The 16,123-nt window shown below is 54.7% G+C and overlaps 5 protein-coding genes across 5 annotated transcripts in view; 3 read left to right on the forward strand and 2 right to left on the reverse strand.

Annotated features, from left to right (window-relative positions):
- Positions 1–1,570: 1,570 nt before the first annotated feature.
- GUITHDRAFT_144878 (hypothetical protein) lies at positions 1,571–2,505 on the forward strand (the record flags this gene model as incomplete). Its single annotated transcript, XM_005824525.1, has 4 exons — positions 1,571–1,816; positions 1,864–1,931; positions 2,052–2,407; positions 2,459–2,505. The coding sequence occupies 4 exons, from the start codon at positions 1,571–1,573 to the stop codon at positions 2,503–2,505; spliced, it is 717 nt and encodes a 238-aa protein (XP_005824582.1).
- Positions 2,506–2,556: 51 nt separating this feature from the next.
- GUITHDRAFT_154925 (hypothetical protein) lies at positions 2,557–3,601 on the reverse strand. The gene has a single exon (XM_005824526.1). It carries the CDS (start codon positions 3,123–3,125, stop codon positions 2,652–2,654), a length of 474 nt encoding a protein of 157 aa, XP_005824583.1. The 5' UTR covers positions 3,126–3,601; the 3' UTR covers positions 2,557–2,651.
- Positions 3,602–6,131: 2,530 nt separating this feature from the next.
- GUITHDRAFT_116245 (hypothetical protein) lies at positions 6,132–8,265 on the reverse strand (the record flags this gene model as incomplete). The annotated part of the gene is made up of 12 exons (XM_005824527.1): positions 6,132–6,196; positions 6,299–6,362; positions 6,443–6,493; positions 6,656–6,691; positions 6,744–6,795; positions 6,977–7,084; positions 7,132–7,181; positions 7,319–7,405; positions 7,449–7,514; positions 7,755–7,770; positions 8,054–8,103; positions 8,155–8,265. The coding sequence occupies 12 exons, from the start codon at positions 8,263–8,265 to the stop codon at positions 6,132–6,134; spliced, it is 756 nt and encodes a 251-aa protein (XP_005824584.1).
- A 2,095-nt stretch (positions 8,266–10,360) lies between these two features.
- Positions 10,361–13,878, forward strand: GUITHDRAFT_165440 (hypothetical protein; the record flags this gene model as incomplete). Its single annotated transcript, XM_005824528.1, has 11 exons — positions 10,361–10,869; positions 10,918–10,958; positions 11,005–11,246; positions 11,293–11,380; positions 11,537–11,625; positions 11,716–11,862; positions 12,031–12,090; positions 12,135–12,447; positions 12,712–13,076; positions 13,124–13,366; positions 13,462–13,878. The coding sequence occupies 11 exons, from the start codon at positions 10,361–10,363 to the stop codon at positions 13,663–13,665; spliced, it is 2,301 nt and encodes a 766-aa protein (XP_005824585.1). The 3' UTR covers positions 13,666–13,878.
- An 892-nt stretch (positions 13,879–14,770) lies between these two features.
- Positions 14,771–16,123, forward strand: part of GUITHDRAFT_154926 (hypothetical protein) — a 2,691-nt gene continuing 1,338 nt past the window's right edge. The window contains exons 1-5 of the mRNA XM_005824529.1: positions 14,771–14,854; positions 15,156–15,203; positions 15,249–15,435; positions 15,573–15,628; positions 15,675–15,714. Coding sequence (XP_005824586.1) covers positions 15,385–15,435; positions 15,573–15,628; positions 15,675–15,714 — 147 coding nt within the window. The 5' untranslated portion in view covers positions 14,771–14,854; positions 15,156–15,203; positions 15,249–15,384. The remainder of the gene's footprint in view (positions 14,855–15,155; positions 15,204–15,248; positions 15,436–15,572; positions 15,629–15,674; positions 15,715–16,123) is intronic.

Here is a 16,123-nt window from a genome sequence, read left to right on the forward strand (position 1 = left end):
CCCTCCCTCCCTCCCTCCCTCCCTCCCTACCTCCCTCCCTCCCTCCCTCCCTCCCTCCCTCCCTCCCTCCCTCCCTCCCTGCTTCTCACCCCCTCCAGCGAGTGCTGCAAGTGCGTCTCGTCCAACAGCGGCTCTTCTAGTGACGCCATCGCTTGTCCTGCCTTCACCCTCTCGTCCTCTCGTCCTCCTCCTCCTCCTCCCTCCCCTGTCGCTCTACGTCAGCTCTCCTCCTCGCCTTCTCCTCGCCTCTCTACCTGCCGCTGCCTCCGCCATGGCCTGTTGCTTGCATATTCCCAGCACCTGCGTCAAGCCATTTACACCCTTCCCACTGTCGCGTCTGTGTCTTCTTCCTCCTTCTCTCCCTCTCTCTCCGTCTTCTCTTCCCCTCTCTCACCTTCCTTGACACCTCCTCGAACCTCCTTCCTGCCGCTTCAAACCGCCTCCCGATGCTCTCCAGTTCCGCTCGCTCCCCTCGGTCCAGGTTTCGGTCGCTCAGTCGCTTCTTCAGCCACTGTCCTGTCCTCTGCGCGATCGCCTGCCCCTTCTCCGCCAGCGCCTCTGCTTTCTTCAGCTGTGCCTGCTCCTCTGTCAGACCTCCTGCCGCCTCCCACCCCTCTCCCTCCTCTCGTCCCGCCCGCATCAGTTTAGAGAGGTTTGAGGACTGATCACGCGCACGAGGCTTCGGCAGGGCTGCCATGCTCTCTCCTCGGCATCGGACTCCAGCCGCACATCTAGACCCATCAGGCATGGGGTCGAGCCAGCAGGACAGGACGCTGAGAGACAAGGAGCAGCCAAGACAGCGGGCGAGGGCAAGGGATGCTATAAACAAATCGAAGAGGAACAAGGGAGGGAGAGGGAGCGGGAGAGGGAGCGGGAGAGGAGGAGGAAGAAGACGCAGACCGACAGTGGGCTGGGGGGGCTGAGGAGCGACGAGCGAGGCCTCGAGCTCCTTCGCCGCAGCCTCGAGCTCCTCCGTCCCCTCCGTTCCTCGCGCCATCTTGTAGCTGCTTGACTATAGGGGCGGTGTGGTGAGATAAAACGGTTGACTATAAAGCTATCTACTTTGGATAAGTAATATTGACTACAAATATTGCATGCCCCGTTGAAGTTGACTATAAGAATGTTCGCAGAGGGGGACCTTAATAAGACTTATAGTCAAAATGGCACAAAATTTTGTGGTCAAAAGGAGACGGAGAGGGAAATGTTGCGATGTAGATAGTGACGATAAGTGACGAGCATGCTTCTTGATGATGGAGGTGCGTTCTGTTCGATGAGTCAAGATCCCTAAGGAGGAGGAGGAGGAGGAGGAGGAGGAGGAGCGGGAACGAAGAAGAGGACGAGAACGAGGATAAGAACATTACAACGAGTTGCGAAAGTATACAATACCAAACATGTCCACAAAACGATCCTTTTGGGAACCTTGCTCGACATTGATTCTGCCGTAACGAGGAGAATTGCACTGGGAATGCGGGAGCAGGGAGGCATCGTCGCTGACCTCTTTCTTGTCTTACCTGCATCACTGTTCTCTCAACCTGTCACCATCTTCGCGTGTTTCTATCCCTGGGCACTGATGTTAGTGGAACCTTCCTTCCTGTGGCTTTCCCTGTGCGTCCTCCCCTTCACCCTCCTTGCTCTGGTGCTGCTTGCTCTGGGGGCCAAGTTTCGTGAAGGCTCGGCCCCTCACCTCGCCATCACTCTCATCGGCGACGGCCTCTTGATTCCCGTCGGGATCGCTTCATCATTGCTGTTGCGCAGGGGATCAGAGGTCCTTTCTGTCCTCTTCATCTCAACTTTGTTCGCGCAAAGAGTCAACCAGGTCCCTCCTCCTCTATTCCGACACCTGCTGACCTGTCGCTTCTCCAGATTATCAAGAAAGCATTCGCTAGGCCACGTCCTCCAATCGAATGGCCGGACAGTTTCCAAGGGAGAGGGTGAGAGTCCTCCTCCTCCTGCCCGTTCTCTCCTCGTCCTCGTCCTCGTCCTCGTCCTCGTCCTCGTCCTTGTCCTCGTCCTCGTCCTCCAACTTCTGCTCGGCTTGATGTTTCCTGAAGGCAATGGCTCAACGTGAGGGCGTGGACTGTGCATGAGGGAAGACAGAACAAGGGCTGCCTGCCGCAGGACCTCGAATCCTTCCCATCCGGCGACAGCGCACAAGGAGGAGCTCTCCTATCTGCCCTGATGATCCTCGCCCCGCCTCCCTGCAAGAGTCTCCTCCTCCTAGCCATGCTGGCGGTGGCGCTGGGCAGAACGTACTTTGGGTGCCACTGGCTCCTCGACTCCATCAGCGGGCTGGTGCAGGGGATGCTCTGTTCTTCTGTCCTCCGCCTGTGCGGATTGCTGCAAGGAGATGGGAGAATCCTGTTCAATTTCGTAGGAGGAGCAATCTGTTACGTTCTCAGTGGAATAGGTGAGTGGATGTTACGTTGCAAGATACCTAGAAATGTAATGCCACTTACAGGCCAGCGAAGGTTGCTGATGAAGAAAGAGAGAGAGAAAGAGTCATGACGGGGCTCAAAGACGGCGGGGGAGAATTGTGCACATGCAAGCAATGCCATCGAAAGGAATTTCAACTTCATTAATGGAATAATTTTCTTCAATTAATAACATTCACATGCCTCATGCATTCAGTTCTCTTCATCACATTGCAAGCTCTACACAGCAATCTCCTGCACGCGCATCATGGCAGGAGCCCATGTCGGGCTTCCATTCATTTCCCTAAGGCCAGCGTCCACCGGCCCGTGCTCAGGATGCGGATAGCAGGCGCTCTGCCTGGAGATCGGACCTCTCACGTTCCTCCTCTCCGAGCTGTCCATCAACTTCAACATGCGAGACTGCGACCTTGTCTTGACCGCAGGTACCTGTTCCTCCTCGTACGGGAGGTGGGAGAACTCCGACCACAGGTGAGGCTGGAGGTTGTCCTTCAGCATGTCCCCGCTACTGCGATCCTTGTCGGAGCAGTTCAGGTGGAAGCAAGTGGCTGGTCGCCGCGACTCCGGTCTGTGCGCGTTGAACTGTGCGATCCACGAGAGGGCATCTGCGCTAATGGCCCTTCCAACTTCCTCTCCATCCTTGCCGTTGTCTCTCGAGACGTCCTCTGTCCTGTTGGAGGATGGCTTGCGCTTCATGTACCGTGGGTTCGCCTGTCCTGGGTACTCAGGGCCAGCCGGTCCTGAGGGGCTGCTATCATCCAGTTGGCTCAATCCCCTCCTCTTGCTCTTCTTCGGAGCGGCACGCTGGTCATTCTTGCTCAGGCTGCGCCACGACGAGCCTTCGAAGGATGCCTTCAGCTGAGGAACCACGTCGTGTCGATCTCTCAGTTCCATCGGGTGAGTGCTCCTTCCAATTCTGGCCAGAGTTCTTTGCTGCAGCGCTCCTAGCGACATGCTGCTGCCCTGGCCCAAGTTCAAATTTTCTCTGCTCACGTTGGACATTCTTCCACGTCGATTATGGTGAGCTGAAGGAGTTCGAACAGGAAGCAGAGACTTCCTGTTCAAGATGAATTCTCCGGTCGAGAAGGGATCAATGGGAGCTCTGCTTTCTTTCATTCTTGATGCTCTTGGGATAAATAAATCAAATCAGTCTCTCTGGTAGTTGCGTTATTGCGTTTAGTTTTCGCTCAAAATCCGATCCAGCCTATGGCTGTTCACTTGTCCTTTGAACGTTGTCTTTACAAACAGGAGGAGACGATCCTGCAATTCATCCTTGGCTAGCTTTTTGCTTCCGAAGCCAACCCAACAGTCCTTGTTTTGCTTGCTCCGTTTTCAAGTCTTCCAGTCTATCGGCTTATCCTCTTGCTACCGTACTTCCTCCTCCTCTCCTCCTCTGAGAGCAATCGAAGTCCTCCTTCTTCTTGCCTCGCAATCTCCTTTTTCTTCAACTCCACTTCCTCCTCCCACCTCCGGTTCACGTCTGCATGGAACAACCAACTTATCGTCAGTTTGACCACCCCCTCCGAGTCGAGTTACATTGCCCCCAAACCCATTCCTTGCCTTACCCCACCCCTATTCACACCACTGACCCACCCTCTATTTTAATGCCTGGGGGTTGTTACCCCCTGAAACGTCTACCCCACCCGTGCAGGGGGCACCAAGCAAGATCACACCCCTCATAATAATTGAAATCGCACTACTTTTTATATGTGCGCTGGTTTGTAAAATGCAGAACACCGGTCCTGCATCACCCGCCAACGACGAGGGGTCTGCTTCCCTTTACCCCACCCCTCATTTTGACACCCCCACCCCCATTAGAACATGCTCATTTCTTCCAACACCCGTTATTTCACAGCAATTGCAGACCACCCCACCCCTCTGTCGTCTTAATGACCTCGGAGTTCCCATCCCCGTTGGGGCTGAAGCACCCACCCCTCTATTATAGAGCGTGTACCCCACCTATCCAAGAGAAAATCAAAATTTGTTCCCTACCTCACCCACCCGAATCGGAAACTTCTTCATGACCCCTCCCCTCTCCATCCTTGATTATGACCCCCTGGTCCTTCACATTCTGGACCATCACCCACCCCCTTGTTCAAATCAAGAGGAATGGTGGGTACATGAATGAAATATATTCTTTTCGTATTAGCCGCAGTCACTACCCCTGCTCACCGATTGCGCCCACTCCTTCCGCCACTCCTAATTCCATTGCTTCTTGGCAGTCTGTTTTACATGACCTTATCAAAGTTGATATATTTCCCTCTTATACCGCCCAAGATAGGCCATCATCCTGATGTTCATGCGTCCTTGAGCGCCATCATGTCATTACTCTTATCATGGGATTTGAGGCTCTTGCTGATCACAAGTTTGACTTGGGCGGAGGGTGGGTCCTACTCGTCCTGCTGTAGTAAATCGTGAGAGGTAGGGGTTAAAGTTACACGTATTTTTGGGGGTGGAATGATGGGGCAAACGCACGGACTGGTGGATGATGGGGGTGGTAGGTACTGAAAACGCTTTATAACTTAGTTTTTAGATCTCTCGGTGATTTGATGTACCGGTGGGTGGTATTGAGAGGGCACCGTGGTGGTAGAAGCTCTTGAGGGGGTAGCTTGTTTTGGGGTGGTCCCTTTCCTTTAGGAATGGTGGGGTACGTCTGACTGAAATAGGGGGTTATCAAAGTGGAGGAAGAAGTTTGGGGGTGGTGAGATTTCAAGGTTATCAGCGAAGTGGATGAGTCGTTTCATTTAGGGGGTGGGGTAGGGGTATCTGTGGTACAAAACGTGTTTTGGGCGGGTGAAAACCCTAGGACCCCATCCCTGACAACTTGCAGCTCAATTGGACCCCTACCCCCATAGTTCATAAGAAAAAAGCGATCAAGTAGGGTCCTAATCAGTACCCTACACCCCCTAGTAGCCATATCTCCTACTCTACCCACGACCCCTACCTACCTACCAGGCCCCTCCCTGTAGGTGACATCAAAAAAGCCGAAAATCACCCAGCAAATCTCGACCTCCACCCCCACCCCCAAAGTAACAGAGGTCATAACCCCTTCATTTTCATTACCGCGACTCACTACTGGCATTTTTAACTTAACTTTGAAAAAAGAAGCTTCTTGCAGCATCCAAGTTAACTTGACTCAAGTCGGCAACTTGACCGGGCCGGGGGGGCCGACCCGCGGCGGGCCGCAACGTGCTACGGTGGCACCGGGCCCGGCCACCGTGACAAGAGTGAGTTCAAACTGAGGAGTAGGTCCGGCCGCCCGCGCGGCGGCAATCCGTCAAAGTTTGACTGGGGTGACCGGCCGGGCCGGCCGCCGGGCGGGCCGCCGGATCATCGGATCGGATGACTCAGTGACTCGATGATGAATGACAGTGAGTCCGGTGACCCGGTATCGGACCACGATAATCATCGGATTGCAACGAGAGCTTGCCTGATCGGCCGGGGCCCGGGGGCGCGGCGGATCCGACACTGATGCCCGGCCCGGTCACTGTGGCCGCACTGGCCGCCGGTGAGTGCCACTGGCGGCCGCGGGCCCGGCCCAAAAGCTTGACTCTGTCGGAGCATCCCGCGGCCCGGTCCGATCCGACTCGGAGCCTAGCCAGGAGCCCTTGAAGTCCTGACTCGCGCCGTGACTGAAGGTTTCGGCCCAACCGTGACGGTTTACCGAAGCTGGAACTATCAATCTACCAAAGCCTCCTGGGCTTATCGCCCATGGAACGGCGGAAAGGTTATAGGAGTGTTGGGAGTACCGCAGGATGTGGCTGATGCTGTAAAGGATGCGGAGTGAGAAAGGGTTCACAGATGGGAAAGAGAAGGGGAAGGAAAGGGAGCCTGACGAGGGCAGGAGAAAGGTCAGGGGGAAAACTTACCAGCATTGGGGCAGTTGAAGAGAGAAACTCCTCCTCCTGGAGTCGCAGTGTAGCAGGATCGAACCTGCCGCGGCGGGAGGTCATAAAAGGGAGGGAGGGAGGGAGGGAGGAAGGGAGGGAGGGAGATGGGATGGCGGTAGTGACCTCAAAGATCTGCAGCGATCCTTGCGCATCCGTGTTGCAGCCAAGCTCGACCTGTTATAGGAGTGAGACAATCTTGGGACCAGGATGGGGATGACAGCGGCATGATGCGACCAAGGGAGGATGAGGCGGCGATGAGGAGGAAGGAATGATGAGACCAGGAGGAAGGGATGCAGGAGACATCTGCAGAAGCTCTTGGAGAAGAGTCTTCCTCACCTCGTACGGGTATCCTTTCTTCATAGCCTCCTTTGCCTGAAGGATGAAAGATCAGTCCAAGAGAAGCCGGCAACAGCTCTGCGATCACTTCCGCCCACGTGGTCGTGTCCCCAGGGTTGATCCCAGCAGCAGAGAGGAACCTTGTAGAAGCAGTCAATTGAACCCTCCCCATCCTCTCCCTCCCCTCTTGCCCTTCAAGTCACCTCCCTCCTTCTCTCCTCTTGCCCTTCTCTCCCTCCCCTCCTCTCATCCTGTTTCGATGCCTCCCCCCGCCCCCCCTCCTCTCTCGTTTTCTCGCAGTCTGCTCTTCCTTTTTCTTACTTGAAGACGTCGAACTTCTCTCGCAGATCGAGGACCAGCCTGAAGTAGGCATGTTCCTTCTGTGGGGCTGTAAAGATTTTCTCCGCGCAAGTGCCATGCCGAAGCCATCTGCTCCCAGTGTTAGAGCCTGGAGGTCACATGGAGGGAGAGTCGACTCGTGCTCCCAGAAGGAAGATTGGTCGGGAGCCACAAGCGACGGCCAATACTGTTGAAAAGGATAAGCAGCAGGCCAAGATAGGCATGTAGGAAGAAGGAACAAGCATGATTGAGCGGAGAGACGACAACAGAAGAGGGGAACGGCACTGCCAAGGTGCGAACACAGCCAGGAAGCAGATGCACGACCTTCTCCAGCTCAGGAAGGAGGTCTTGAATGGCTGACATATTGAACGGGGCATCCTGGGTAGGCGCAGTCTCATAAGACCTTCCACCCTATAGCCTTGATCCTCTCAATCTCTCAACTGCAGTCACTTACCTTGTCGCAGTATTGCGGCCATGAACCATTGAAGAACTCCGGCCACAGGCCATGCAGAAGCCATCCCTGAGTGACGGAATCATGCAGGATGGAGAGGGCGGATGAGCAGGGAATAAGGGTGACGGATTTTAACTCTGCGGACCACGGAAGGAGAGCGACAGAGCGAGGGGAGGGGAGGGATGGGAATGAAGCAGGGGAAAGGGGAGAGCAGCAAGAGCAAGAAGAGAGGGAGAGGTGGAGGAGAAAGGATGGGCTAAGAAGTGAGAAAGGCGAGGATGGTAAATAAGCATTTGGTTTTCAAATTACCGTCGTTGGCTCAACCCTGTACAGTGCAGTTTGTCAGAATCATTGAACCCGTCACGTCGGATATTGATAGGGAGAATCATGCTGACATCATCATGATAAACACACAATCATCATTTCTTAATACAATGATTTTGATGTGAGCAGTAGAAATGATGATGATCAAAACACAGAGTAGTAACATTGGACGTCACATTGAGAACAATCACGGGGGTAGTTCATGTACGTGAAGTCGAATCAAGATGATGTAAGAGATCAGCACGACAATTTGTTGGCAAGACATAAAAACCTTCGCTGCTTACTTTGGCCAAGTACATCCCTTCTTGGTATCGCAGAACGATCCAGGCCATTCCTGCATTTTTGACATGCTTCATTGTTTGCAAAGAGCTTCTGGTAATCTCACCTGTACAAGATGCATGTAGTCGAAACCAACGTCTCCTGCCTTCTTGGAATCCACCTCATGCCTCCTTCCCTTCTTCAGAGGGATGGCAAGGCAAGAGGACGCCAATATCATGACGACCTGCTCGCTGTCATTCTGGAGATTCTAGGCGCGCTAGCAATGCAGTGAAACAATCATGATGTTCGAGGCAACGTATCAAACTAACACAATTGATGACAAGCTAATCAGCAATGGAGATGGAAGCAATTTCGCCCGGGATCATCAAGAAATGCCGCGGGAACGAGAAGGGCCGAAAGAGGCAAGAGGGCGCAAAATGGAGCCACTGGTACCCGGCAGATCCGCGATACAGAGAAGCGATGCGATTGAAGATAGAGGAGAATCAAGGGATTGCAACATGCATGAGATCATTCAAGACACAAGAAAGATCACGATGGCAAACGATCAACTTTTAAGGATCGATCCATAGATCGTAAACCCATCAAAAACGCTATCTGAAGGATTTTTTTTCATCTGTGCGACGTCGCCTTCCAGACTTCATCTACAAATATACTTCTCATACATGTCGTTCACCTTATCGCCATGTTTATCGTCTCCATCTGATATCCTTCTGCTTCGAATCTACCAGTTTCCTCCCTTCAGCAAACACTACTCCTCTCCTACCTCTTCCTCTCTCAATCTTCCACTTCCCATCTTCCATCTTCCACCTGTCTTGCCATGAAGACAAAGTGATGGGTCTTGATTCAACCCTCTCCCTCCTCCTCTGCTCTCCTCCCTCCCGCCTTACCAGGCATCTCGTTGCCGCCGCCATAGACAAAACCAAGAGACGTATGAAATGCAAGTTTGTTGGGAAGAGGAACATTAGGGGGTAGGGTGATCCTTTATTGGGGTGGGGGTCCATTGATCTGTCAATGGATAGTCATAATCAGGGGTATTTGGTACTCAATAGTACGGGTAATCAAGTTTTCCCTGGGGTAACCAACTTTCAAGGAGGTGTGGATGACAATCAATCTGAGATTCCCTGCTGGGGTGGGGGTTAACAATCAGGGGTAGGACCAAACTTGGATGAGGATTTACCACGGATGGGTGGGGTTATTTCATATAGTCAATCAGGGTGAGGGTAGTGTGAATTTGTCTTTGGGTGGGTAGGGTACTTGATGGTGGAGGTACAGTCTTTAGGTGTAAGGGGCTGGTAGGGTAGATGGGGCCCATGTGAGAAATAAAAATTGGGGTCAGGGGTGGGGCAATAATTTTGAAGGGGGGTAGGGGGTATCAGACTTTTGGACAGGAGGGGGGGGGATACTTGATATGAAAGTCACTGGTAAAGCAAGGGTAGGGTAATTTTGCAAGAAATCCAAGGGTGGGGTAACCAAAGTCAGGAGTGAAAAGGGGTGGGTAGTCAGTGGTTTGAATCAAATGCGAAATGGGTAGATTGAGTCCAGTGTGTAGAAGGGAATGAGAGGAGGAGAGAAGGCCTTGACGACGATGACGACGATGTGGAGGAGGAGAAGGAGAAAATCATGATGAGATCCAAGAAGGGAACGAGAAGCTTGAGTTGGTAGACGAAGAGCAGGAATGTGAGCTGTGGTGTGATGATATGTAGACATGTGCTGGGCTAGTTGCATCCGAATCGTTGTGTTGATTGGAATTGAAGGATGCAATGGTGCGCTATGACTGATTAATGATGATGTTTGAAGAAGCTTGAAAAGACTGCGAATTGAGCTTTTGCTTGAATGTTTTATAAGTTTCACCCATGCTACTACATAGACTATTGATGGATCAAAATGGTATTCAGAAGCGATCCTATGGCAGTCAAGCGGGACGAAGGCATTCGGACATGCATGCATACCTAAAGAGAAGCATGTTGGAAGGGAGGAAATTGTTTGTTACCGAAGACGGCATGGAGGGGCCATTAGGATAACAATTTCGACCCTCAATGTTCGATCCAAGGGTCCTGGAGTGATAGCGAAGAAATCCATATCTAGACCTGCTGGCAAAGACCCTGTTTGTGGGTGATGGCCTCGATAGAGTTTTGATGAGAGGAAAGGGCACTGCCTTGCAAGATGTTGCATGTATGATTCTGACCGAACATTCATGCAGGATCCCACAAAAACCGATCACGACGATGGCAAGCTGAAACAAGGAGCTCTGGGGTGGCAGTAGAAGAGGAGGAAGAGACATAGCGGCAAGGGATCGGAACCTCCACTCATCGATGCCTCTTCCTCGCAGGAAGTGTAAGTCTCCCTACCGGCCCTCACTGAAGAGGAGGGAGAGCCAGGAGACTGAGAGCTTGAAGAAGAGCAGCAGCTCGCGTCGAGCCCACTCGCTCCGTCCCCTCAAGACTTCCCTGGTCGGGAAGCGGAAGAAGCCGGTCAGCTCCAAGGGATCGAGCACGCGAGGAAGCCTGAGGAGCACGAGAAGTGCCGGTGCTGTGAGGAGATCATCAGGCAGGACTCCGGAGAAGTCGCGACCTGTGGCCAACAAGAAAGTTTCGAAGACGAAGCAAGCAAAGAAGGAGAAAGTGAAAGAGGAGAAATCTGAGGAGGAGGAGGAGGAGGAGGAGGAGGAGGAGGATGAAGGAGACGGTGAGGAGGAGGGGGAGGAGGAGGAGGAGGAGGAGGAGGAGCAGGCAAAGCCCAAAAAAGCTTTCTTTAGCGACTTGCCTGTGGATTCCAAGAGACGAAAGAAACAGGAAGCTGAAGACAAATTCTTCGCCCAAAGGTGCGTGACATTCTACATGTGCTTGTTCTCGTCTGACCAGCCCACAAGGTTGCAAGCACAGATCAAATCAGCAGGCAAAGGTGAAAGAGGTGATGCTGGACATGTCGAAGCTGCAGCGCTGATTCCATCGTGCAGGGGCTCAGGGTCACAGCAAGGAGAAGGGGAAGGGGAAGGAGAAGGAGAAGGAAGAGGAAGAAAAGAAAGAGGTCGGGGCGGAGGAGCAAGACAACGAAGGAGAGAAGGAAGGGGAGCAGAAACAGGGAGGCAAGGAAGAGGAGGGGGGAAAGGGGACGGAAGAGCAGGAGAGCTCAAAAGAGGAGGCGACTCCTAAAGGAGCTACGGATCAGAACGGGAAAAAGGCAACAAGCAGCGAGCCTGTACGCTGTGCTTGGAAGGGATCGTGTAGCTGAAGTCCCTTAGCAGGACGTCGGCACTGTCAATCAGTCCAACGGCCTCAAGCCTAGTGGGAGCAACAATGAAGCGAACAAGAATGAGGGGAGTAACGAGGATGGTGAGAAAACTATGGCTGCCCCCTCCTTTCTTTTGTTTCTTATGCATCTGCTTGCTTATCTCCAATTTGCTCCTCCCCCCTCCCTCCTTCCTCCTTGTCTGCTTTCTCTTGTTCTCCTGTAAATATTCTTCACCTCGTGTCACTGCATCTTGCCAGATTCTCATCCCCCTGCTTCTTCGGGTCAACCCTCAAGCACTCCCGCGGCCCCGCTGCAGGGACAACCGACAGTAGTGCCCCCAGCAAAGGTGAGCTAGCTCTGCCCTGTTTGACCCACACTCGAACTGAAGGTTTCATCCTTTCTTTGCCTTCCTCCTTCTCCTCCTCCTCCCTGGCAGCCGAAGAGAAAAAGAAAACCCAAAGCCAAGAACATCTATCAGAACACTTTCTACTTCACTCACACGGCCGGAGTCTTCCATGCGGCGAATCCCAAGGATCAATGGGTCACTGGTGGAAGTCAAAATTACCCCAAGAATTTCAATCAGGTGACAACACTGCTCAAAAAAACTAGTGATCCTGATCGTCACGTCCTACTCCTCCGTCTCCTCCTCCCCCTCATCGACTGACCATGGCATTCTGCATTTCCACCTCTTGCTATGCTTCATGCTCCGACGTCTTATCCGTTCGTACCTCACTCTTCCTCCCCTTCCAAGGCCATCACCGATGGGTCGAGCTCGAGGTTCACCATGATCGAAGACTCTTCCCGCCCCAAGGTCAGTCGCTCCCTCCACCTGCCTCCTCCTCACTTCTCCCCCAGGCCTCGGACACCTGGGATGGCTCGCTCGCTCTCACCGTCCCAGGAGATCAGCATGTTCCTGCTTACGCCCCCATCAAGTGGGGCAGCAAGGCGGCAAAGCAGCTCGCGGCCGACTTGGAGCAGGGAGGCAGGCAACCCCTGCTCGATCAGCACGCATGGAATTCGGTCCCCTCCGCCGCCAGCACCTCGACGACCAACCACTTGGAAGGATCGAGCACTGTCAGGAAGGCTCCCTCCCTCCAGTCCAGCTCTTCCTCAGCTGTCGAGACCAGCGCAGTTCATCCCATCTCGGTGGCATACAACAACCTGGCGGGTGCTGCTGGGGTTCAGCAGAGCTACGGCAGGGCAACGAGCTCGCTGCAACAGAACCTGCCAACGTATCCGTTCGACGCCTCTCACTCCTATCCTCTGCAGATGCACCTCTCCTCCCTCCCCCAGTTCGCGCCCTCCTGCCCGAGCCAGCAGCTCCAGCAGAGCCTCCAGCAGGAGATGCAGAAGCAGCTGCAGCAGAAGCAGCTGCAGGAGATGCAGAAGCAACTGGAACTCCAGCAGCAGCAGCAGCAGTTCGCCATGGCAGCGCACAAGGCCATGCAGCTGAACGCGCAGCCCATTTCCCTGCTCGGCGCCGCCGCTGTCAACAACTTCTTTGCCAACCCGACGAACGTGGGACAGCAGCAGCAGCAGCAGCAGCTCATGGAGAACTACCTCCTCGCCTGCCAGAGCCGATCCAACTTTCCCGCCTTGAGTGCAAACGGCCTTGGAAACGTCTCGAGCTCGTATCTTGGATCTGCAGGCCTGGCAAGCGCTGGCTGGGGTACACCTGGGGATGTACTAGGGAAGTCGTCGAGCGACAAGAGCAGCCAAGGCCAGAGGTCCTCGGCGAGCATCACCATCCTCCCAGAGGGCAACGGCGTGCAGAATTCCCAGCTCAGCTCGGGCCAGGTTGTTGTGCTTGCTCGCATGCGTGCCAGACTGACGTCTCCTCTCAGCAGGCTTCCAGCATATCCAGCTCGCTGTTGAACCAGAGCAGCAGCCTACCCACGGTCTTGCAGCCCAAGGCCTCAAAGCCGAGGAAGGGAAGGCAGGCATCTTCTACCGCCTTGCCGAGCTCTGCCGAGTTCTCCTCGCAGCTCCTGGAGTCCAACAGCAACTCGTGGGCTGCTGCCCTTGGGGGTCAGAGCCAGTTCAACACTGTGCAGGGTACGGTCATTTCAAACTCAAACCGCTCCCAGGTGAGCCTCAGCAGGCTTTTCCAGCTGAACCCCCCCCCCCCCCCCCCCCCACATTCTCCCCACCTTCCTTCTTCTTCCCCTGACGAGCACGGCAGGCGATCTACGCTGAGATGTGGAAGGCTCATCACCCGATGCACGTGCCTGTCGCCATGGCGACGAACGCTACGTTCGTAGGGCTCACGAGAGTTCCCACAGGGAGCTCGAGCAGCAGCGGGCTGACGTCGGGGCCCCGTCCAACCTCAGCTGCCGTTCCAGCTGAAGTTGTCCACGACACCGAGAGCGATACCGAGAGCGACTAGTAAGACTGTTGAGTGCTCGACCTCTCCGATCGTTCGCCTGTAGATGATGGTGCAGTACTTGAAGGGATTATAGTTGAAGGAGGGGAGAGGGGGAAAGAGGAGGCGGGTAGAAATTGTTCGTCGGTGAGTACGGTTGAGTTAAATCTGGTAGCGAATACGTAAGGGTTAGTACAGGAACCTTAACTGTCACCGGATGTCAAGAATTTATGAAGGTGAAAACTTTCAAAGGGCCCGTGGCCGGCAGGGCGAGGCTTAGTCGGATGCTGAGGCTACTGCACTGAGCACCGTGGCCTCCCCTGAGCGCCTCAGTGAGGCAAACTCGACCAACCGGCTCGGGGGGAGACCCTTGCCGGGTCCTCCGAAGTTCAGTGAACTTCCGAAGACAGAGATCCTGCCTACTGCTGCCCCCGAAACTTAACTGATACCTTCACTTAACTTCGCGCAGGACCAGACCCCCGCACCCGGCTGCCCGGCCGGTCATGGTTGAACTGCAGTGCGCCCCGGGCCCGGCACGGCCCGGCCAGTGCCGTGCGCCGGGCCCTCCGGGGGCCCGGCAGGTGAGGAGGAGAGAGAGAGGGAGAGAGGGAGGGAGAGAGGGAGAGAGGGGTGGGGGGGAGGGGAGAGGAGAGAGAAGCTAGTGAGGTGGAGGGAGAAGGAGTTCGAGACTCCAGCGGCAAGCAAGGATGAGAGCGATGGCTGCTATGGAAGTGAAGGAATGGCAGGAGGCGAGCTGCTGAGACCATGGATTGCAGAGTTTCTTGAGGATGTAGATGAAGCAGCAGCGGGGGAGGTAGCAACAAAAAGATCGAGATCAAGTGGCAGGGCAGGGGAGGATCAAGACACGTAGTTCAATCTAATGTCGCTCAACTGATTGCTGTTGTACAGGAGAAGGAGGGTTGAAGTTGCTGAATACCGTTAACAATGAACGCTCACGGTATGCTCTCCTTTCTCCTTTCTCTTTCCCTTCCTCTTCCACTCTCTCTCTCGTCTTCGTCTTCGTCTTCGTCTTCCCCCTCCCCTACCTCTCCCCTCACTGACTCCCCACCCTCGTGTGACTCCCTTCCTCTCTCCTGCAGGCAACTACTCGCTCCCCTCGACCGGGATTGGTATGGGAGGAAGCATGATGGGACAGATGCAGCAGCCGCTTCTTCAGTCAAAGGACCTCACGGAACAGGCGAAACAATGCCAGGTAGGAAGAGATGAGGGGGAAGGGGAGAGCGAGGAGGGGAGAGGGGTGAGGGGAGAGGTAGGAGGGGGGAGGGAGGAGGGGGAAGGGAGGAGGAGGAGGGAGGAGGGGGGAGGGAGGAGGAGGAGGGAGGAGGGGGGAGGAGGCAGAGGAGAGGGAGGAGGAGGGGAGAGGGGAGGGGACAAGGAGGAAGGAGGAGGGGAGATGGAGGATCGGGGACAGAGAGACAGGTGGGAGGAGTAAAGAAAGGAGGGGCAAGAGGGGAGAGGGAGGAGGAAGGAGACAATGATAGGAATGTACACAGGAAGCCATCGAGATGATGCTGCAGTCATATGAGGGCATCTTGCTCCAAGTACATCTTGTTGCTGCTGCTCCTTCTGTTGACCAACATGGACAGGCGCGAACTTATCCAACAGCTGCAGACTGCACATCGACGGTGAGGAGGAGGAGGGTGGAGGAAGGGAGAAGAGGAGGAGCTGGGGGGAGAGGAGGATGATCTGAACAGAAGAGTTTGAGAGGATTGGCAGACGAGCATGCAGCTGCAAGTAGAGAAGATCGCATACGCATCCGAGACGCTCCTCCAGGCACATCCTCCTCCTCCTCCTCCTCCTCCTCCTCCTCCTTGCACACATCTTCCTTGCTCGATGCCCGTACCGCCTCCATGATCATCATCTTCTCCACCACCTCCTGTCATGCGCCAACTTCTTGAGACTTTGTTCAGACGATCAGTGCCCTGCGCGTCTCAGGCGTTGCCAACAACGTCCCTCACCTCAACGCGTGAGATGGTCTGCTGCTCGCTCGATGACGCTGATGAAGAGAGCAGGCACATGGAGAAGCGAATCAAGGATCTCAAGGACACAGAAGTGTGTTCGATGATGATAGGAGGAGGAGGAGGAGGAGGAGGAGGAGGAGGAGGAGGAGGAGGAGGAGGAGGAGGAGGAGGAGGAGGAGGAGGAGGAGGAGGATGATGATCGGCTGCTGTCAAAATCATGGAAGAGAGTAGGTGGGTGATGGCACCCCTACCCTGCTTTTGCAGGGATTCAACAGGGGTCCCAGTACCCTCCCCCCAACGTAACCCTTCATGCTGCTGGCGGGTCCCCCTGCTCTTTCTTCTGCCCTCAAGCTTCCTCGCGGTGCTGTGCTGCATCCCAACCCGCTGCCATGCGCCGTTCCGTTCTGTCAGCGGCGGCAGTCCTCTCCCTCTCCCTCTCCCTCCTCTCTCTCACCCCTTCCAACGCTTCCACTGGCGTGTCTTCGTTCTCTTCATCCCAC

This window comes from Guillardia theta, assembly GCF_000315625.1.
Source record: "Guillardia theta CCMP2712 unplaced genomic scaffold GUITHscaffold_93, whole genome shotgun sequence".
Taxonomy (NCBI): Eukaryota; class Cryptophyceae; order Pyrenomonadales; family Geminigeraceae; genus Guillardia; species Guillardia theta.

What these genes read in the sequence shown, in the direction of transcription:
- GUITHDRAFT_154925 (XM_005824526.1), bottom strand. Translation starts at nt 3,125, where the DNA reads ATGAAGCGCAAGCCATCCTCCAACAGGACAGAGGACGTCTCGAGAGAC.